Source organism: Callithrix jacchus, chromosome 9, assembly GCF_049354715.1.
Source record: "Callithrix jacchus isolate 240 chromosome 9, calJac240_pri, whole genome shotgun sequence".
Lineage (NCBI taxonomy): Eukaryota > Metazoa > Chordata > Mammalia > Primates > Cebidae > Callithrix > Callithrix jacchus.
Genome location: NC_133510.1, coordinates 120,265,074 through 120,288,184, shown reverse-complemented (window position 1 = coordinate 120,288,184; position 23,111 = coordinate 120,265,074). Strand labels below are relative to the sequence as shown.

General features: G+C 45.9%; 1 protein-coding gene and 1 pseudogene across 11 annotated transcripts in view; both read left to right on the top strand.

Annotated features, from left to right (window-relative positions):
• NOS1 (nitric oxide synthase 1) overlaps nucleotides 1–23,111 on the top strand; it is a 230,922-nt gene that overhangs the window by 192,567 nt on the left and 15,244 nt on the right. For all 11 annotated transcript variants that reach the window (XM_035257768.3, XM_078337402.1, XM_035257765.3 and 8 more), the window contains 5 exons: nucleotides 4,266–4,440; nucleotides 9,569–9,707; nucleotides 10,288–10,366; nucleotides 18,529–18,722; nucleotides 21,142–21,311. In XM_035257768.3, coding sequence (XP_035113659.2) covers nucleotides 4,266–4,440; nucleotides 9,569–9,707; nucleotides 10,288–10,366; nucleotides 18,529–18,722; nucleotides 21,142–21,311 — 757 coding nt within the window. The remainder of the gene's footprint in view (nucleotides 1–4,265; nucleotides 4,441–9,568; nucleotides 9,708–10,287; nucleotides 10,367–18,528; nucleotides 18,723–21,141; nucleotides 21,312–23,111) is intronic.
• Nucleotides 5,511–5,950, top strand: LOC108593235 (elongin-C pseudogene; annotated as a pseudogene).

Genomic DNA, 23,111 nt, shown 5'->3' with positions numbered 1-23,111 from the left:
GCAGTCCATCGTTCACTCTAGGGTTCACTCTTGGTGTTGCACATTCTACAGGTTTTGACATCAGTACTTTTTTCAGCCCAACATTGAAACGTCAGTTCTGGAGTTTGACAGTCAGACCCATTTTTCCCTTATTAAATCTATCATGGCAGGGTTTGGCAAACTAGTGCCTATGGGCCAAACCCAGCCTGGTCACTGCGTATGTTTTACAACCCATGAGCTAATAAAGGATTTTTTTACCAATGAACATTTGTAATTAGATTGATGGTAGAAAACATTACCTTTGAACCCCAGTAAAGAAAATGTTACTCTTCTCCCCCCAAAAATTAATTCCAGTCTTCTCATAGTCAACCTGTGTTAAAGTTTGCTTAATTATTATTATTATGTTTTTAATTTTATCAATTGAAAATGTTCAGGAATTTGTTTTCTTTCTTGTTTTGTAAGTACCTACATAATATCTTCAATTTTACTTCTTAGACTATAAGCCTAAAAATATTTGCTGTCTGACCCCCACATATAAAAAATTTGCCAACACCAGGCCCAGTGCCTCATGCCTGTAATCCCAGCATTTGGGAGACTAAGGCAGGCAGATCACTTTAGCTCAGGAGTCCAAGACCAGCATGGACAACATGGCAAAACCCCATTTCTACCAAAAATATAAAAACTTAGCTGCTCATGGTGGCAGACACCTGTGGTCCCAGCTACTCCAGTGAGGCTTGAGCCTGGGAGGCAGAGGTTGCAGTGAGCCAAGATTGTGCCACTGCACTCCAGCCTGAACGATAGAGCAGAACTCTGTCTCAAAAAAAAAATAATAAATAATAAAGTTTGCCAAGGCCAGGCACAGTGGCTAACGCCTACCATCTCAACACTTTGGAAGGCTGAGGTGGGAGGATCACTTCGTTTAAGACCAGCCTAGGCAACATATTGGGACCCTGTCTCTACAGAAAAAAATGAATTGATCCGCTGGGCACAGTGGCACATGTCTTTAGTCCCAGCTACTAGGAGGCTGTGGTGGGGAAATTGCCTGAGTCTAGGAGATCGAGGCCACAGTGAGCCATGATCGCACTACTACTGCACTCCAGTGTTCAGGAATTTGTTTTCTCTCTTGTTTTGTAAGTACCTACATAATATCTTCAATTTTACTTCTTAGACTATAAGCCTAAAAATATTTGCTTATATTATTGATGACAGAGCAAGACTCTGTCTCAAAAAAAGTTTGCCAACTCCTGGTTTGAAGGCTTAAAATGGGAATTTTGAAATCGTAAGCTGAAGATTGTGATGGAAATGTGACAAGTAGTGACTGTGGTCTAGGTCCTCAGGTCCACCAAGAAGAACATTAATGAATCAACTGCCTGAATCATCTGTTGGTGAAAACAAGAGTCAGGAGTCTTAGTCCATTCGGGCTACTATACCAAATGTCATAAACTGGCAGCTTGTAAACAACAGAAATTTATTTCTCACAGTTCTAGAGGCTGGGAGGTCCAAGATCGAGGTGCTGGCAGATTCAGTGTCTGGTGAGGCCCCACTCTCTGGCTCATATAGATGGTACCTTCCAACTGCATCCTCACATGGCAGAAGGGGAAGAACTCTGGTCTCCTCAGCCCCTTATGAGGGCACTAATCTCATTCATGAGGCTTCACCTTCATGACCCAGTCACATCCAAAAAGGCCACTAATACCATGACACTGGGGGTTAGGTTTCAACCTATGAACATTCAAATCATAGCAGTGAAGAGCTAGTGAGGAAAGATGAAAAGCAAGTTCAAAAGCACAAATGAGTAATTAACAGTATCAGTGGTAATTAAACATGGCAGACATCACAACCATAAATCACAGAGATTCGGGAAACAACACCTTAACCAGAAGGTGTGACTAATGCTGGGACTTCCCAGATCTGCACTGGGCTAAGTCTGAGGCAGATGGCTTAGGGCAGGGGTGCCCTTTCCCGTCACCCTTCCAATCAGCCCACACCCAGTCCCCATCTCTGTCTACGTGTCAGGCTGCCACCCTGCAAGAAAAGAGTAATGTTTTTAGATCCAGGAAGATCATTGGTTAAGAGTAAATGGCAGTCTGGGCATGGTGGCTCATGCCTGTAATCCCAGCACTTTGGGAGGCTGAAGTGTGTGGATCACCTGAGGTCAGGAGTTCAACACCATCGTGACCAACATGGTGAAACCCCATTTCTACTAAAAATACAAAAATTCGCTGGGCATGGTTGTGGGGTCCTGTAATCCCAGCTACTCAGGAGGGTAAGACAGGAGAATTGCTTGAACCTGGGAGGCAGATGTTGCAGTGAGTCAAGATCGCCACACCACTGCACTCCAGCCTGGGCGACAAGAGCAAGACTGTCTCAAAAAAAAAAAAAAGAAGAAGTAAATGGCAAAATGCTGTCTAATCCCACATGCTTTATTTGGAAAGGCTCTAGAATTCTAGGGAAAGGAGGGCAAGGAAGAAGACGAAGATTAAATGATATGAGTGGATTTGAGAGGAGTGGATATTAACCTATATTAACCTTCACCTGTGACGCACCTGGACCAACCCCGAGTTCATGCTTCAATGATGGAGAATGCCTTCCCAGTTTCTCCTACCTTCTTCCTTCCTCCCCATCTCAATATGTTACCATTTTGTTCCCATCACCCTGAAAAAGAGATTCAGGGGCAGGGCCTGACCCTGTATGGAGTAGTTTAAGTAGCCCCTCTCCGTGGTTTATCTGAGATGACAGTCTATGAAGAACACTCTGACCTTAAAAAGTGGGGCAAGGGGGGTGTTTCTGTCCCATTCATGAACTGTTGTTCTGTCCCTGTGAGGTCTAAGACCTACAGTCAAGATCAAGTTCTGGAAATGTGGCAGAAAGTGTCTGAAGGGCTGTAGACCATCCCTACAGAAGCCCTCCATTTCCCATACTTCAAAGAGTCCCCATCTCAACACGGAGAAATATCTCGCGAACTTGACCCCACTGGTTCAAGCACCAACATTTTCTTGGTGGTCTCTATGCACAGAGGGTCTATGAAAAAAATTCATTTCCTAGACCTTACAAGAAATCGAGCCAGAATAATTTATTTTTTTTAAGACAGAGTCTCTCTCTGTCACCCAGGCTGGAGTGCAGTGGCACGATCTTGGCTCACTGCAGCCCCCACCTCCCTGATTCAGGCGATTCTCCTGCCTCAGCCTCCCAAGTAGCTGGGACTACAGGTGCGTGCCACCACACCTGGCTAATTTTTTGTATTTTAGTACAGACAGAGTTTCACCGTGTTAGCTAGGATGGTCTCAATCTCTTGACCTCATGATCCACCTGCCTTAGCCTCCCAAAGTGCTGGGATTACAAGCATGGGCCACTATACCCAGCCTATTTATAACTCTTTCATCTCCTTTTAGAAGAACCTGTCTTGATGTGTTGATGACAGTTTCTTCTGGTCTCTTCATTAATATAAGTCCGAGAACTATTATGTTATAGTTTCATTATCTTCATACTTAAAACATCTAGTTATGCCACTTGTAGAATTCAAGCCCTCCTCTAACATAGGCTAATTTCTCCAACTGGTCCAGCTTAGAAATGGACATGCAAGAATCAGCCAGTGGTTCCAGGTCGCCGCTATCCCTAACTTGTCCTCCTTAGAACCAATTAGAATATTCTCCGGATGATGGCGATACTTACAAGAGACCAAAAGAAAGAGAGAGAAACCCTTGAGAGCCCTTAGGTTTAAAGTGCCCTTCCACAGATGAGCTTGGGGTTGCCTGACTGCCATCAGCTAAACACTGTTCTTCTTGAGATACCAGATGTATTAGTTGAGGCTGCCACAGCAAAACAGCACAGACAGAGTGGTATTGGCCGTAGTTCTAGAACTCACAGACAGCTTAAATAGAAACTTAATTTCTCATGGTGCTGGAAGCCAGAGCTCCAAGATCAGGGTGCTAGCAGGGTTGCCTTCTGGTGAGTTCTCTCTTTCTGGCTTGCAGATGACCACCTTCTTGCTATGTCCACAGAGAGAAAGAGAGAGGTAGAGAGAGAGAAAGAGAAGAAGAGAGAGAGTGCTCTGGTATCGCTTCCTCTTATATAAGGACACGAATCCTATCAGATCAGGGCTCTACGCTTATAAGCCCATTTCACTTTAATTACCTCCTTAAAGGCCCTATCTGGAAATACAGTTGTAAGGAGATCAGAGTTTTAATATATGAAATTTTGGGGGACACAGTTCAGCCCATTACACCAGACACTCTTCACATTCCCCACAGTCCCTTAGCATGAACATTCTGTTGTCTCCTTGACAGATTCTCAGTGTTCGGCCTTGGCTCACGAGCGTACCCTCACTTTTGCGCCTTTGGACACGCCGTGGACACCCTCCTGGAAGAACTGGGAGGGGAGAGGATCCTGAAGATGAGGGAAGGGGATGAGCTCTGTGGGCAGGAAGAGGCTTTCAGGACCTGGGCCAAGAAGGTCTTCAAGGTAATAATGGACCTACAGGGAGAAGTAGTCCTCCCCATGCTCCCCAAAGACAGCACCTAAACCATCAAGAAGAGAAGAAACTTGAGCAAACCCTCGGTACCTCTCCCATGTATCCAGCCTAGATGCAGCTTTAAACAGCTTAGACAAATTTGGGTGGCCTGAGAACACATATTTTCTACATAGAATCCAACACCCTACATTATGGGCAAGGAGTCGGTCCATAAAAATGTTATGCAGTCTTGGAATGTCAGGCTGGGAGGAAGCCATCCCTCACTCAAATTTGGTATACAGGTATATAAAAAAACACATACAGTTGCTCAACCAAACCAAACTGAAGATCTTGGCAGTCTGTCAACTTTGACAAGCCTACCCTCTTGTGCTAGATTGTCAGTAACAATCTAGTATGGTAGCCACTAACCACACATAGGCATTTAAATTTAAACTAATTAAAATTGCATATGGTGAATGGGTAAATAAAATGTGGTACATCAACGCAATGGAATATTCTTCATCCATGAAAAGGAATGAAGTGATGATACCTGCTACAACATGGATGGACCTTGAAAACTTTATGCTAAGTGGAAGAAGCCAGTCACAAAAGAATATGTATTGCAGGATTCCATTTATATGAAATGCCCACAATGAGAAAATCCATAGAGACAGAAGGCAGGTTAGTGGTCACTAGGGGTTATGGGGATGGAAAATGGAAGTGACCGCTAATAGATTAAAAAACAATTTGCTGTGGGGGTTAGGGGTGATGAGAATGTTCTGGAAGCAGATAGTGGGAAGGGTTGCATAACCTTGTGAATGTTCTACGTGCCACAGAATTGTTCACGTTTGAGCAGTGAATTATGTTATATGAATTACATCTACACCTATTTATACGGTACAAAATTAAATAAGGCTGGGCGTGGTGGTTCATGCTTATAATCCCAGCACCTTGGGAGGCTGGGGTGGGAGGATTGCTTGAGCCCAGGAGCTCAAGACCAGTCTGGGAAACGTAGTGAGACCTCATCTCTTAAAAAATAATAATTAATTAATTAAATAGGTTAAAAATCCACTTCCTGACTTTTTCCAGACAGAAAAGAGAGATAGACCCTGCATCCACACCTCACCAGGAAACTACTAAAGTTCCTGAGGAAGGAAAGTAGAATTTCTGTAGAACATAATGGTTGGAGAGGAGAAAACCCGTAGTGGCTGTGAAGCCCCTGGTGCCGTGTGTGTCTAATTGATACCTTCTGATGATCGTGAATTAATTGTAAAAATGGAACATGTGCTAATATCAGGAACAATAAAAGCCATGTTGAGTGACCCAGGTCAGTTTGCTGAGAACACAACCAATAAGGTTGATTTGAGAGAGAGATTCCTATTCCTGTGTCACCATACGTACACATGTATTTTCCATGCAAGGTTCACTACATTAACAGCTCCACTGAGATTCTAGAATCCCCGATTGTACCTGAAATTTGCACTAGAACTGCTGATGGTTGTGAACTTCGCAGATGGTTAAATAAAATAAATTATAATAAACTGTTAGCCAGGCATGGTGGCTCACACCTGCAATCCTAGCAATTTGGGAGGCCAAGAAGGGCAGATCGCCTGAGCTCAGGAGTTCGAGACCAGCCTGGGCAACATGGTGAAACCCCATCTCTACCAAAATACAAAAAATTAGCTTGGTGTGGCAGTGTGTGCCTATAGTCCCAGCTACTCAGGAGGCTGAGGGAGGAGAATTGCTTGAACCCAGCAGGTGGAGGTTGTGGTGAGCCAAGATCATGCCACTGCACTCCAGCCTGGGGGACAGAGTGAGACTCTATCTCATAAATAAATAAATAAAAATAATAAACTGCAATCTTCTTTCAGTATTTAAAAAAAATCCTGCCAGGCACAGTGGTTCACACCTGTAATCCCAGCACTCTGGGAGGCCAAGGTGGGCAGATCACAAGGTCAGGAGTTCAAAACCAGCCTGGCCAACATAGTAAAACCCCATCCTACTAAAAATACATAAAAGAAAAATTAGCTGAGAATGGTGGCAGGCGCCTGTAGTCCCAGCTACTTGGGAGGCTGAGGCAGGAGAATTGCTTGAACCTGGGAGGTGTTGGTTGCAGTGAGCTGAGATCATGCCACTGTACTCCAGCTTGGGCAACACAGTGAGACTCTGTCTCAAAGAAAAAAGAGAAAAGAAAAAAACATTCCATTGCTCAGTTTCAGTAACCACTTTCTGTATTCTCAGTCGCCACAGGGGTAGGAGTTTCCATATTAGACAGTGCAGAACCTTTCCATCATGATAAAACCTCCTATTGGCCAGAGCTGTTCTAAATTGAAGGCTACAGGAGTATAAATGAGCCATGCATGGCCTTTTACCTGCATATGGGGATTACTAAACTGGCCATCCTGGGGTGGGAAGTGGTAATGAATGTGGACCCTGCCACTTGTACCCACTCTATCCTAACCTTGGAATGCATTCTCATCAGCAACCCCAGGAGAAAGAGTACCATGCAACCTTCTGTCATTCAGTTGGCACTTTTCATCCTGAGAGCAAATGCAGGTAGAGGGCAAATGGGGAAGCTGAGGCCCCTGGGCTATAAGGATTTCCATGTGGGGAGGCAGTGCTCATTAGCCTGTTCCTGCATTTCCTCCCAGATAAGGAGAGTTGGGATAACTTGGCTTTTTATACCTGTCAGGATAATTCTGTTCCTTGATTTCCACCAGCCAACCTTGACTTAGCCACCAGAAGCAAGGCTTGTTAAAAGCCACTATACCCTTCAGCCGTCAGTTCCTGTCCTCCCATCCCACCCCCGGCTCTGGTAACCACAAATCTAGTTTCCATCTCTGTAGATTTCCCTGTGCCGGACATTTCATGTGAATGGAATCATATAACATGTGGTCTTTTGTGACTGACTTCTTTAACTTAGTATAATGTTTTCAAGGTTCTTCCGTATTATAGCATATATCAGAACTTCATCCTTTTTTATAGCCAAATAATATTCCGTTGTATGGATGTGCCAAATCTTGTTAATCCATTCATCCACTGATGAACATTTGGATTGTTTTAAAGTCAACATGAGGTCAAACAATGGTAAAAGCCACTCTTAAAAATTATCATTATTGGGCCAGGCGCAGTGGCTCATGCCTGTAATCCCAGCACTTCGGGAGACCAAGGCAGGTGGATCACTTGAGGTTGCGAGTTCGAGACCAGCCTGACCAACATGGAGAAACCGCATCTCTACTAACTACATAAAATTAGCCAGGCATGGTGGTGCATACCTGTAATCTCAGCTACTCGGGAGGCTGAGGCAGGAGAATTGCTTGAACCCAGGCAGTGGAGGTTGCAGTAAGCCAAGATTATGCCATTGCACTTCAGCCTGGGCAACAGGAGCGAAACTCTGTCTCAAAAACAAACAAACAAACAAAAATCATTATTTTGAATTATCTGTGGTTTTATCTTAAAATAAATTAGGACATTGGCCAGGCATGGTGGCTCATGCCCATAATCCCAGCACTTTGGGAGGCTGAGGCAGGTGAATCACTTGAGGCCAGGAGCTCGAAACCAACCTGGTCAACATGGCAAAACCCTGTCTCTCCTAAAAATACAAAAATTAGCTGGGCATGGTGGCACATGCCTGTAATCCTAGCTACCTGGAAGGCTGAGGCAGGAGAATCACTTAAACTTGGGGAGGAGGTTGAGTCTGCAGTGAGCCAAGATCACACCACTGCACTCCAGCCTAGGTGGCAGAGTGAGATTCTGTCTTTTTTTTTTTTTTTTTTTTTTTTTGAGACAGAGTTTTGGTCTTGTTACCCAGGCTGGAGTGCAATGGTGCAATCTCGGCTCACCGCAACCTCTGCCTCCTGGGTTCAGGCAATTCTCCTGCCTCAGCCTCCTGAGTAGCTGGAATTACAGGCACGCGCCACCATGCCCAGCTAATTTTTTGTATTTCTTAGTAGAGACGGGGTTTCACCATGTTGACCAGGATGGTCTCGATCTCTTGACCTCGTGATCCACCCGCCTTGGCCTCCCGAAGTGCTGGGATTACAGGCTTGAGCCACCGCGCCCGGCCCGAGATTCTGTCTTAAATAAATAAATAAGGATATTAATTCTTAGAATTGTTAAAATTGAAGACCAAGTGAGCTTGACCAAAAAAAAAAGAAAAATGTATGTGCAGTTATTCAGACATTCAATATGCTCTGCCTTCATATAATTCTTACATATTTAAAGGAAGATGGATCGGGAAATTCTAAGATGTTTACTTTCTTCTTTAATGTTAAGTCTCTACACACATTAGTTTTCGGAATAAATGACATAATAGAATTATATCTTGAGTACAAGTTGGGCCTTAAAGTCAATGGCAAATCTGATGTGTCCAGTACATTGAAGACACTCAAAATATATAGGATGGATGGATGGACAGATGCATGCATGGAAAGATAGATGGGTGGGTAGGCGGGTGGGTGGGTGGGTGGGTGGATGGATGCATGGAAGGATGGATGAATGGAAAGATGGATGGATGGATGGATGGGTGGGTGGGTAGATGGAGGGAAGGATGGATGCATGGAAAGATGGATGGATGGATGATGGATGGATGGATGGGTGGGTGGAAGGATGGATAGATGGATGGGAGGGTAGAAGGATAGATGAATGGAAGGGTGGATGAATGGATGAAAGGAAGACAATGAAAGTGTAGAGGGAAGGAAGAAGGGAAGGAGGGAAGGGCTACTGGATGAATGGATGGTTAGATAGAGAGATGATGGATGGGTGGATGGATAGATGGCTGGATGGATAGAGAGATAGATGGATAGATGGGTGGGTGGATGGATGGATGGATGGATAGAGAGATGGATGGATAGATGGATGGATGGATGGATGGATGGATAGTTAGAGGGATGGATGGATGTATGGATGGATAGTTTGAGAGATGGATGGATGGATAGTTAGAGAGATGGATGGTAGGTAGATGGAGAGATGGATGGATGGATGGGTGGATGGATGGTTAGAGAGAGAGATGGATGGGTGGGTGGATGGAGAGATGGATATGTATGGGTAGATGGAAAGATATATGCCATGACTTGGAGCTCTTGGAGAGGAGATCCACCTGGCTGAAAGAGGTAACTGAAAGCCTTGTGTACACCACAGGCAGCCTGTGATGTCTTCTGTGTGGGAGATGATGTCAACATTGAAAAGGCGAACAATTCCCTCATCAGCAATGACCGCAGCTGGAAGAGAAACAAGTTCCGCCTCACCTATGTGGCCGAAGCTCCAGAACTCACACAAGGTACCTCCCACCACCCTTCCAGGGAGGCATTCATGACAATGGGGGAAATGCAGGCGCTCTCACCTCCAGGAGGTGCTCAGAGAAGACCGGCTTTGTTGCTTTGCCCTCCCTTTAGTGCGGTCCTACCAAAACGAATACTTTGCTGCTCTCCCACACTCCGTGAAACAAGTGCTGGGAAATGTCTCTCTCTTGCTCTAGTAACATACCGTGTTCTTCTAAACCATCCTCTTCTCAGCTCAACCAGATTTTCTTTTTGTTCTGCATTACCCACATCCACCCCACCCATCCCAACCAATGCCTGCCTGATCTCTTCTCGTCTCTCACTGCACTCCAGAGATCAGTGGAAGTGTCAGTAGAGGTTGAATAAAATGCCACAGAGGGTTTGTCTGTATTAATATTCTCAGACAAGATCTCATTTTGTTTCCCAGGCTGGTCTTGAACTCCTGGCCTCAAGTGATCCTCCCACCTCAGTTTACTAAGCAGTCGGGATTATGGATGTGAGCCACCTTGCCCCACCCGGGGAGTTTTTGTGGAACATTCCACCCCATCTCAGGAAGACTGTTGTTTTTCCTCCCCACAGGTCTATCCAATGTCCACAAAAAGCGAGTCTCAGCCGCCCGACTCCTTAGCCGTCAAAACCTACAAAGCCCTAAATCCAGGTAGGAACACCATGGTTCATTGGGTTACCCACCTCTTCTCCTAAATGCCACCCACGATGGAGGAAAAGCCGTTGTGGACACCAAGGAGTGGCTGTTTTCCAATCATTGCAAAGTGCCCTCAAAACCCCCTTGCTACTTTGTAGCATCTGAGTTTCCTGCCTGCCTTTTCCCAAGCTCTAATCTGAAGGAGTGGGAAAAGGAAATGGTGTTGATCTCCTGAAAAGAGGAAAGAAAAAGGTTTTCTGAGTAACTTTTAACAGTGGACTGCACCCGGGTAGAATTGCTACATGCTCAATGTACCACAGCATCTTAGCTGGAAATCACTTCATCCATGTATTTCCTATTGTGGATAATTTTTTTAATGGAGTGCTAAAAAATGGCTACCCACACTCTGCTTAAATTTCTTTGGGTTGATGGGAGGCTCATTATCTCACAAAACAGCCCACTCTGTGTTTTGAAGTCCTAATTGTTAAAATTAGCTTAATATCCAATATGATTAATTATCTTATTATCTAATATAACCAAAGCATGTCTTCCTAGCAGTTTATTTTAAAGCCAGTTATACTCTCTGGTGACACCTAAGACAAGTTTATTTCTTTCCAAATGAGAGACCTGCAAATAACCAGTGACACTGACCAATCTCCCGTGGGTCCTAATTGCTTCAAGTCATTCTTCCTAAGATGTAGTTTCCCAAGCCTCTGGCTTTCGTAAAAGGACACACTCTGTCCTGCTGGAAATGTCACTCTCAGACCTGGTTACAGTAGAGGGCATGTGATCACTGCCAAATGTGCTGAGGTTATCGTCGTCACCAATCTGAGCAGGACGCGCTAATGCTGCCGGAGATCACAGGCGTGGTTCTAATAGCCGTTCTGCTCTTCCATTAAAAGCGGTCGCTGCTGTTCTTAGACCTCACGTCGTCTCAAAATGATCAAACCAGGTCTGTCCATCTCTCTACTTGTATAAATAATTTTTCTCGCACTAATGAAAGTCTTTGCAGAGATTCCTATTGAATGGAATCTTTTTCACTTTGTAGGTACAGCAGAAGACCTTTTCAAGTCTTAATTTTTTGCACAGCATACTTTACTGCACTGTGTTTCACTGGGTTACCCACCTCTGCTCCCAGGTGCCACCCACAATAAAGGACAAGCTCTTGTTGATTCCAAGGACTGGCTGTTTTCCAATCATTGCAAAGTGCCATAGAGACCCCCCTGCTGCTCTGGGAACAGAGGTGGGTAACCCACTGAACACAAGAACAGTGCACTGAACTATGCTGTGCAAAGAATCAAGACTTGAAAAGTTCTTCTGCTGTAACTGCAAAGTGACAAACATTCCATTCAATGGGAACCAATGCAAAGACTTGCGTTAGAGCTAGAAAAATTACTTATACAATAGAGAGATGAACAGACCTTTGATCAATTTGAGATGTGATGTCTAAGAGGAGGCTCTTGGCTGGGCATGGTGACTCACGCCTGCAATCCCAGCACATTCGGAGGCTGAGGCAGGTGGATCACCTGAGGTCGGGAGTTCAAGACCAGCCTGACCAACATGGAGAAACCCTGTCTCTACTAAAAATACAAAATTAGGCCAGGTGCGGTGGCTCATGCTTGTAATCCCAGCACTTTGAGAGGTCGAGGTGGGCGGATTACAAGGTCAGGAGTTCGAGACCAGCCTGGCCAAAATAGTGAAACCCCATCTCTACTAAAAATACAAAAATAAGCTGGGTGTGTTGGTGGACACCTGTAATCCCAACTACTCGGAAGGCTGAGGTAGGAGAATTGCTTGAACCCAGGAGGCAGAGGTTGCAGTGAGCAAAGATCGTGCCACTGCACTCCAGCTCGGGCAATGGAGCTAGACTCATCTCAAAAAAAAAGAAAAGAAAAAATACAAAATTAGGTGGGCATGGTGGCACATGCCTGTAATCCCAGCTACTCAGGAGACTGAGGCAGGAGAATCGCTTAAACCTGGGAGGCGGAGGTTGTGGTGAGCCGAGATTGCACGATTGCACTCCAGCCTGGGCAACAAGAGTGAAACTCTGTCTTAAAAAAAAAAAAAGAAAAAGAAAAAGAGTAGGCTCTTGAGTTGAGCAGTCCTGGGTTCTAAGCCCAGCTCTGCCATGCACTAGCTGTCCAGCCTTGGGCAAGTCATTTAGGTAGTCTGAGCCCCTGTCTCCTTACCTCTAGAATGGGAGTGGTAGCTATGAAGATTGCTAATGTTTTTCTAGAGCTTTCTGTGTTCCAAGCACTGTGCTGAGCCCTCTGTGCAGGATCTTTTATAATTCTAACCAGCCTGGGAAGTAGGTACTCTTACCATACACATTTAAAATAGGAGCAATGACAGCTAAAAAATACAAGTGACTTTCTCAAGGTCACACCGACCCGGTTATCTGACGCCAAAGTCAGTGTGCCAAATGGCTACACAGATGGCCTCACCAGCATTGCAAGGCTGCTGAGTATTAAAAATCAGCTACATAAAGCAGCTAGCCTATCATAGGGTCCAGTCAGTATTCTTTATCCATCCCTGCTTCATGTCACCTGCATATTTAGTGTGCATGTTTTCAATATCATCTTCCAACCCTTTGATACAAGCGATCCACAGAGAAGAACCCCAGGACTCCCACATTCTTAGAGCCCCAAACATGAAAGAAATGGAGTGGGAAGTTAATCTCTGAATAATTAGTTAAGTGCAGTTCACAGCATAATGGCCTCCGACATAGAGAGGGACTCTAGTTGAAATACATCTCTTACTACTTATTTCTGTCCTATGGGAAAGGATGATTTAAGTAGCATTGCATGAGAAGGTCTAATAATCTACTGGAAGTTTCTTTCAGCAACAAACTATGAAAGCCCAGCTTACGGAATTTATTCCCAAAGCCATAGTACATAAGTAGCAGGAAACTTCCAAATTTTTTGATGCTAAGTGGAACCAAAAGTCTCCAAATCAGCCCCCACCCCCGCCAATGCAGAAGGGTACCTGACTCTAAGCTACGGGCCTAAAAGTGACTAACCAGAGAATATTCCAAACAAGGTTAGAAATGGCAGTGTAGACTTCAAATCGGTTATGAATTAGCACAACGAGGACCCAATTGTGCCTCTGTTTTTGTCTCTCTAAAAGCATGTTCTGTATTTTCAAGCTTAAAGTGCTTTAAAAGCACTACCTATTTGTAAGCTTAATACCATTTCCAGCTTCATAAGGTTTATTTAAAAAAAAAAAGAAGAAGAAAAAGAGGAAGGATAATTGAGTAGAAAAGCATGACTCTCCCATTTTCTCCTACCCAAGGCTGCAGTTGGGCTATTTGACCCAAAAGGCCATAACCAAGATATCACTAATCCTCCTGAGAGAAACCATTAATTGCAGGCAAAGTGCATATGAGGAAATAGGCAGCCTTTTGAGGATGATCCTTGAAAATCTAAAGAGAAAAGTGACTGCTCACCATCACAGCCTAGAAATAAATTTTCTAATGCACATACAATTAGCAAATGACACGGAAGAGGGAGCATAATGGATCGCTAATGTGTTGGGTGTAGTCGCTAAGTCCTCGAAGTCAGGAGGAAGAGGGGAACACAGGACTTGAGATGAACCTCTTCAGGGAGGGTGGGCTTTAGAAAGGCAGAAGTGGGGGGTCAGGAAGAAAGAACAGCAGAAGTCAAGGTCAGCACTGGGATGTTTGGGAGAGTGGCAGCATTACAATGGTGAGTTCTTGATCAGAAGAACGCTTCAGTCTCATCTCTTCCTCAAGTAAAACCGCTTCTCTCCAGTCTTCCCCATCTCAACCAAGGACATCAACATGTGGCTTCAGCCAAAACCTCCAGCGTCATCCTCACTCCTCTCTCCCTTGCACGGGTCATGCAGTCCCTCAGCAGATGCCCTTGGCCTTGTCTTTCAACTACATCTCTGACCCAAGACCTGGAGTGGAGCCATGGGCATCTCTGATCTGAGTGACTAGAATAGCCACCCAACTTGTATCTTGGTTTCTGAACTCTTCTCTAAAAAGATCATTTTCCAAAAACCAGACAGAGGAATCTTTCCTTTCTTTCTTTTTATTTTTATTTATTTTCTTTTTGAGGTTAAGAGTGGAAGTTTAATAGGTGAAAGAAAGAGCTCTCTGCTGCAGAGAGGGGTCCCGGAGAAAGGGTTGTCAGATCCACAGTGAAATACAGAGTTTTACAGGTGCCTGGGTGAGGAGGCAGTATTTGATTTACATAGGGTGCAAAAGATTGGTTGAACCAGGTGTGCCATTTGCATAGGGCGAGAAAAACTGGTTAGGACTAGGTGTCCCACTTGTATAGGATGTGAATTTCTGGCCGCCCCCACCCTAATCTTTTTCTATGCAAGCAGGTCCTCAGACAGAGGAATCTTTTAAAACCGTAAATTGAAGGCCATCACTCCCTGCTTCACAGCATCTGGTGGTCTCCTGCTGGACTTCAGGAAACTTCCAAACTCCTTGCCATGACAGGTCATCATGAGGCTCTTGTGATCCACCCCTCCCACCCTCCAAACAAACACTCCAGCCTTCTTTCCCCTCCTTGAACATGCTGCCTTTTCTCTGCCTCTGGGCCTTTGAACGTGCTCTTCCCTATCCCGGGAATGCTGTGCCTGCAAGTCTTTGTTGGTCTCTGCTTAAGTGTCAGATCGCCAGACTGTCTCCTCCGCCAGTCTCCCTGACCGTCCTATCTGACATAGCCAACTCCTCTCAGCCCATCACCACCCACTCATCCACGTCACCAACCCCACTTGAGCTCTTTTAAATGACTTCTCAATGAGAACACAGCATTTTGCCATCCTTCTCTATCATTCCGTCATCAGTGCCTAGAACAGTGCCTGATACACAATATACATGTGTAGAATGAATGAACTTCATTAACTTGAGCAGTTCACAGCTGACAATATTTACTCTTTTCATTGAAGAATGCACATTTTCTGGGTTTTTTTTTTTCCATTTAATGCTGGACATTAGCAAATTATTATTTTATCTGCAAACCTATCATTGAGCCACTGCCAAATGAAGGGGTGTGTGTGTGTGTGTGTGTGTGTGTGTGTGTGTGTGTGTGTCTGTCTGTCTCACTTCTGGATGTGGCTGGAAATCACACAGAGGGGACACTCATGGGAGAAGGGAATAGGGCCCACATGGCTGCTGCTGTTCCATTGCCTCTTCCCCTCTCCCTGTACTTCTCAGTGTCCCAAGCTTTAAGAAAACGTTTAAAAATAGGCCAGGTGAAGCGGCTTACACCTGTAATCCCAGCACTTTGGGAGATCAACTGAGATCCAGAGTTCGAGACCACCCTGGCTGTGATGGTTAAAATCTGTCTCTGCTAAAAATACAAAAACTAGCCGAGCATGGTGGCAGATGCCTGTAATCCCAGCTACTCAGGAGTCTGAGGCAGAACAATTGTTTGAATCCAGGAGGCAGAAGTTGCAGTGAGCTAAGAGTATGCCACTGCATTCCAGCCTGGGCAACAGAGTGAGACTCCTCTTAATAATGATAATAATAAATTATCTGCTTAGAAAGCTCAGCAGGCTGGGCACAGTAGCTCACACCTGTAATCCCAGCACTTTGGGAGGCTGAGGTGGGTGGATCACCTGAGGTCGAGAGTTCAAGACCAGCCTGACCAACATAGACAAACCCCATCTCTACTAAAAAACAAAATAATAATAATAATAATTGGGCATGGTGATGCAAATCCTGTAATCCCAGCTACTTGGGAGGCTGAAGTAAGAGAATCTCTTGAACCCGGAAGGCAGAGGTTGTGGTGAGCCGAGATCACATGCCATTGCACTCCAGCCTGGGCAACAAGAATAAAACTCCATCTCAAAAAAAAAAAAAGAAAAAGAAAAAGCTCAGCAGAACTGAGATTTCAGACAATTGGTTTCTGAGCCAATGCTATCCCCCAGAGATTCGACCTCCCAGCAAAGCATCAGAGACATGCCCAGCAAGGTGCCCTGGGGCCCCACAGCCATTTAATGCCAAGGTTCTCAGCAAGTAGCCTGCAGAGTCCCCTTGATTAAACTCCCAGCAGGGCCAGAGCCTGGACCCGCCTTCTAGCCCACCTGTCAGCCACGTTCCCATCCTTCTCCTTGTCTGCACGGCCACCCTCTGCCTCGTTCAAGAGGACTTGGGGGGAGGTGGCTGTGCTCGTGAGCTAGCTCAGCAAGTTTGGGTCCTCTGCATTTCTATTTTGTACAAATCATGATGATCTGGGAAGAAAGCGGGAATTGATTTGCGGGCCTTTCAAAGGCTTCCTCTGGGTAGGCCAAGGAGGATCCCGAATTAGAAGCCCCACAGTGCCCCCTGCTGGCCACGGCCTCTGTTACTTCCTTCCTGCAGCTCTTTGGAGGTAATGTCTTTTGCTCCCCAGGAACCAAAGACCCGAGTGAGCTCAGAGAAGGCGCAGTCATGAGAGTTCCCAGACAGGGCAAGATCTGCCCAGGGAGGGACAGTGGGACCCCAGACCCTAGTACCGCCATCACAGTTATGGTCACCAAGTTCCCCACTTTGCTAAAGGCGGGGATGCCTTGCTTCAGGAAAATACTTGACACTCCTTCCTCCCCCAAAATAATGTGCCCACTCAACTGTTTTTAACAATGGTGGCTATTTGTAGCACAAAAGGGTTCTTGGTTGAGCCAAAACTCCTTTAAATAGCGAGTCCCATTGGGCTATTCAAGTGTTGATTTATGTACCATAGAGAACATAGAAACTTCATGTTGAATATCAAGCATCTCTAGCCACTGAAAACTAATTGGCAATGAAGAATAAGCAGATCCAAAAAAGCAATCATAGCTCAAAGGGTGCAAAGGATTTGATTTCTCAAAGTGTGATTGATCCTAGAGTTTGCAGGTATTGTGTGAAATGCAGTATATCTGTACTGAAACTTTTTTTTTTTTTTTGAGACAGAATCTCACTCTGTTGCCCAGGCTGGAATGCAGTGGTGCAGTCTCGGCTCACTGCATCCTCCACCTCCTGGATTCAAATGATTCTCCTGCCTCAGCCTCCCGAGTAGCTGGGATTACAGGCACATGCCACAACACTCAGCTAATATTTGTATTTTTAGTAGAGACGGGGTTTCACCATGTTGGCCAGGCTGTCTCGAACTCCTGACCTCAGGTGATCCGCTCACCTCGGTCTCCCAAAGTGCTGGGATTAGAGGCATGAGCCACCGTACCCAGCCTGTACTGAAACTTTTTAGAAGACCAGAATAATCATATTCCGAGAGTTTATTCTTGAAAGCTGTTTGATTAGCACAGGCCTCCTGAACGTGAAACACAAAAATCAATGAGAAAGGTATAACCTTGCAAGCATCAATGACTTGTTCCGTGTTTGCTTTTTGGATCTCTCAATTTTGTAATATTGGTGAATTTATGCATAGGAGGAACCCGAGCTTAGAGCCAAGTCCTTTTGCCTTTACCGAGACGACAGGAGGAGCCCTGGTAGCCACAGTGGGTGGGGCGGGGAATTCCTAGGAAAGACAGAATTTCACAGATTGGAGACACCACAGCCTGTGGTCCCAGTGAGGTGCTAGACCTTGAGAGGACCCCTGTTAGTACTGAGAATGGGGAGCTAGAATCCTAAAGAAGGGAATTAAGAAGGAGAGAGTGAAGAGCCAGGCCCAATACTGCTTCCAGATCCAGTTGAGCCCCAGGAAGCAGCCATTGGTATTGCAGTAAGGAGTTCACTGGTGACCTTGAAAACCTCAGTGAAGAATGATGGCTGGGCACTGGCCCTTACCTGTAATCCTAGCACTTTGGAAGGCCGAGGTGGGAAGATTGCTTCAGCTCACAAGTTTGAGACCAGCCTGGGCCACATAGGGAAATCCCATCTGTACAAAAAATTCCAAAATTAGCCAGGCATGACGGCGCGTGCCTGTAGTCCCAGCTACTGGGGAGGCTGAGGCCACAACACCCAGCTAATTCCTTGAGCTTGGGAGATCGAGGCTTCAGTGAGCCGTGATCATGCCACTGCACTCCAGCCAGGGCGACAGAGCAAGACCCTATCTTACCAAAATAATAATAATAGTAATAGAATGATAGGGGCACAGGCTTGATCAGCACAGGTCTCTGCAAGAATGGGAGGAGGAGAATTGCAGCCAACAAGGACAGACAAAAGAGCAGAGAAAAGGGGGACGTAGCTGGTGGCCCTTGTCCTAAGGTTCGCCTGCAATTTCCTGCAGCCGCTCGACCATCTTCGTGCGTCTCCACACCAACGGGAGTCAGGAGTTGCAGTACCAGCCTGGGGACCACCTGGGTGTCTTCCCTGGCAACCATGAGGACCTCGTGAATGCCCTGATGGAGCGGCTGGAGGACACGCCCCCTGTCAACCAGATGGTGAAAGTGGAGCTGCTGGAGGAGCGGAACACGGCTTTAGGTAACATTCCCGGGGCCCTTCCCCGCTCTAGGGAGCTGCAGAGGCAGTGCTGTCTGGGAAGAAGAGATCCGCTCTTCCCAATCACCAACCCAGGCAGGAGAGTGCGTCTCTGTCCCTGACAGTCTGTGAGACTGAAGATTTCCCCTTTCTCATGGCTGATCCACCTTGGCCCAACCAGCCAAGCAGATAAATGCCCACGGTGCCAAGCCATCGATGGCTCACCTTTGGGAGAAGGGGGCTGCTACCCTCCCTCATTGACGACACGAACTTCAGCACTAGACACTTTCACTTTCCATCCTCACCACTACCCCTCAGGAAATCTCTAGCAGCCCATTGCCCACCAAGCGAATAACAGCCGAAGTCTGATCCTGCCTCCTCTTAGAATCAAAAGGTACCATAGAAAGCTCGATGGCCAACTAGGAAATGAAGCCACATTTTTCAGCTGCTTAAGTGTCCATCCTTGAAATTCATATTGAGGAACTTTCAAAGGCAAATGGGTCTCAGTGCTTCATCTCAGGAGCACAGGTGGGCTCAGGGGTCAGGGACAGGAATAGCAGTGACCTTACCTAGCAGAGCATGATACATGACCGTCACTTTTACAAAAGAGCGAGGATGTAAAGTCAGGACAGAATGTGAAAGTAGCGAATAGTCAAAGCCTGTTGAAAACCTCTTAGGAAGGCACTGCTTAAGAGAGACTTACCCTCTCTTAGGAAATCCTAGCTGAGCGAGATGGCTTACGCCTGTAATCCCAACACTTTGGGAGGCCAAGGCGGGCAGGTCACTTGAGCCCAGGAGTTCAAGACCAGCCTTGGCAACATGGCAAAACCGCATCTCTACAAATATATACATTTATATACACACACACAGAAACAAAAATTAGCCAGGCATCAGGCCGGGCATGCTTGCTCACTCCTGTAATCCCGGCACTTTGGAAGGCCAAGGTGGGTGGATCACCTGAGGTCAGGAGTTTGAGATCAGCCTGGCCAACATGGCGAAACCCCATCTCTACTAAAAATAGCAAAAATTAGCCAGGCGTGGTGGCGGGCTCCTGTATTTCCAGCTATTTGGGAGGCTGAGGCAGAAGAATCGCTTGAACCCAGGAGGCAGAGGTTGCAGTGAGCCCAGGTCATGCCATTGCACTCCAGCCTGGGCAACAAGAGTGAAAGTCCATCTCAAAAAAATAAAAAATTAAAAAAAAATTAGCCAGGCATGGTGGCACACTCCTGTAGTCCCAGCTACTCAGGAGTCTGAGGTGGGAGGATAACTTGAGCATGGGATTCAAAGCTACTGTGAGGTATGATTGCACCACTGCACTCTAGCCTGGATGACGGAGTTAGACTCTGTCTCAAAAAAAATAATAACTAAAATAAAAATAAAAATAAATCCAACCCAGCCAGTTCTTCCTCTGTGTTGAAATAGAGCTTTTTATTTGGGGTTAAATCCCTGATGAAGGAGAGACTTATATATAGGGACCATATTTGATGAAAAGTGTATAGAAGGAGTACAATATAGTTGTCGAACAAGGTCTGAAGCCACACTGCCTAACTTCACGCTTATGAGCTCTGTGACCTCGGGCAAATTCCTTAACCTCTCTGTGCTTCTATTTTTCTCAGTGGGGAGAAAAATAACACTAACTGTCTCGGATTGTTGTAATGACTAAATGAGTTGATAATATAAAATACTCAGGCTGAACATGGTGGCTCAAGCCTGTAATCCCAGCACTTTTCAAGGCTGAGTCAGGAGTTCGAGACCAGCCTGACGAACAGGAAGAAACCCCTCTCTACTAAAAATACAAAATTAGCTGGGCATGATGGCGGATGCCTATAATCCCAGCTACTCAGGAGGCTGAGGCAGGAGAATCGCTTGAACCCAGGAGGCAGAGGTTGCAGTGAGCCGAGACTGAGCCATTGCACTCCAGTCTGGGCAGGAAGAGCAAAACTCTGTCTAAAAAAAAAATAATAATAATATAAAATATGAGTAATAGTAATCAGCATATAGAATGTGCTAGATAAATGTTAGTGTTTATAATGACAAACCCTAATACCCCATTCGGGGGTGGGAGGCTGCTACCATGTGAAGACACGTGGGGCCAAAATAGGCTTGTCTCTGTCACACACAGCTGGGGGCTCGTCGTGTGGAACGCCAGTAGACTGTGTCATGCTATTTTAATAGTCTTCTTCTCTCTTCATTTTTTTTCTTAATTTTTGGATTCCTTTGCCTCATTACTTTAGGATTTGCTTCTTGCACATGTGAGGTCCCCTGGATTCTGGGCGTGGAAGGTGGAGAGCTAGGGGGTTGCTTGGCTGTGGAGCCACCCTGCTCCCTTGGCCCCATCCTCTGCTCTAGGAGCAAACCCAGACCCCCAACTTGGACTCAAGCCCTCCCACACCCACCCCTCACCCACCTTGTACCTCCACAGGCGTCATCAGTAACTGGACAGACGAGTGCCGCCTCCCGCCCTGCACCATCTTCCAGGCCTTCAAGTACTACCTGGACATCACCACGCCGCCAACACCCCTGCAGCTGCAGCAGTTTGCCTCCCTAGCCACCAGCGACAAGGAGAAGCAGCGTCTGCTGGTCCTCAGCAAGGTGGGTCCCCAGGCTTTGCACAACGCTAGGGGGTGCCTTTCACCTCCGCGTCATTAAAGAGTTGAAAACTGTTATTGCACTAGGCTTCCAGCAGATGACAGTCTTGAGCCAAGGGGGCCATTATTTGCAGTAGGTCGCCATATTGGCTGGTCCAATGTGGCTGGTCTTCCCCCAGTTCTAAGGCTTGGCAGAGAGAGTGACTCCCATGAATCAAACAGGTCCCTGGCTACAACCGAAATTGCTATTCTGACTCTGCCTTCCCTCTGGAACCGTGAGCTTCCATTACTGCCATCTTAGCCCATGCTTAGGAGAAAAAGAAACGGAATCTCACCATGCCTTGGTTTAAAGAGTAGGTTTTTTTCTTGCTTTTTGATTTCTTTTCTTTTTATTTTTATGCATACTTGGTAGGTATATATATTTGTGCGGTACATGTGATGTTTTGATACAGCCATACAATGTGTAATAATCACATCAGGCTGAATAGGGTGTTCATCCCCTCCAGCATTCATCATTTCTTGTGCTGAGAACATTCCAATTCCACTCTTTTAGTTATTTTTAAATATACAATAAATTATTTTCGACCATAGTCACCTTGTCTAGGAAATACTAGATCTTATTCTTTTTTTTTTTGTTTTTTCCTGATACAAAGTTTCACTCTTTAGCCCAGGCTGGAGTGCAGTGATGCAATCTTGGTTCACTGCCACCTCCATTTCCCAGGCTCAAAGGATAGATTCTCGTGCCTCGTGCCTCGGCCCTCTGAGTAGCTGGAATTACAGATGCCTGCCACCATGCCCAGCTAATTTTTGTAGCTTTTTTCTTAGTAGAGACAGAGTTTCACTGTGAAACCCCTGACCTCAGGTGATTCACCTGCCGTGGCCTCCCAAAGTCCTGGAATTACAGGCGTAAGCCACCACGCCCAGCCTAGATTCTGTTCCTTCTATTCCTGTACCCATGAACCATCTGTACTTCCCCACCCCACCAACTACCCTTCCCTGCCTCTGGTAGCCCTTCTTCTACTCTCCGTCTCCATAACTTCATTTGCTTTTAGTTTTTAGCTCCCACAAATGAATGAGAACAAACAAAAGTTGTCTTATTGTGCCTCGCTTCTTTCACTTAACATGATGTCCTCCGGTTCCATCCACGTGGCTGCAAATGATGAGTTTTTGCCAATTCAGAGGAGCTGCAGGTGGGACTACTACAGATCAGCGGCCTCTGATTGTAAAATGAACCAAACGTAGCCTCTACCACCATTGCTTAGAAACCCTGGGCTCAAGACCAGGCACAGTGGCTCATGCCTGTAATCCCAGCACTTTGGGAGGCCAAGGCAGGTAGATCACCTGTAGTCAGGAGTTGGAGACCAGCCTGGCCAACATGGTGAAACCCCATCTCTACTAAAAATTCAAAATTAGCCAGGGAATGATGGCACATGCCTGTAATGCCAGCTACTTGGAAGCCTGAGGCAGGAGAATCACTTGAACCCAGGAGGTGGAGGTTGCAGTGAGCAGAGATCACGCCATTGCACTCTAGCCTGGGCAACAAGAGCAAAACTCTGTCTCAGGAAAAAAAAAAAAAAAAAAAAAAAAAAGGAAACCCTGGGCTCGCCTGCCCCAGCCCACTGTAAAGCCTTGCTCAGTAAGAATTCTACCCAGGAGAACCACCTACACTCCTCCCAGTGTGGAGGGTCCTTCCCAATAAGCAAGCCCCCAGCACAGGATGGCTTAGCTTTCTTCACCATCCAGGAGAGGAGATTGAATGGTAGGCAGCAAGGAAGAGGCTCATTAGTGAGTGCATAATATTTAG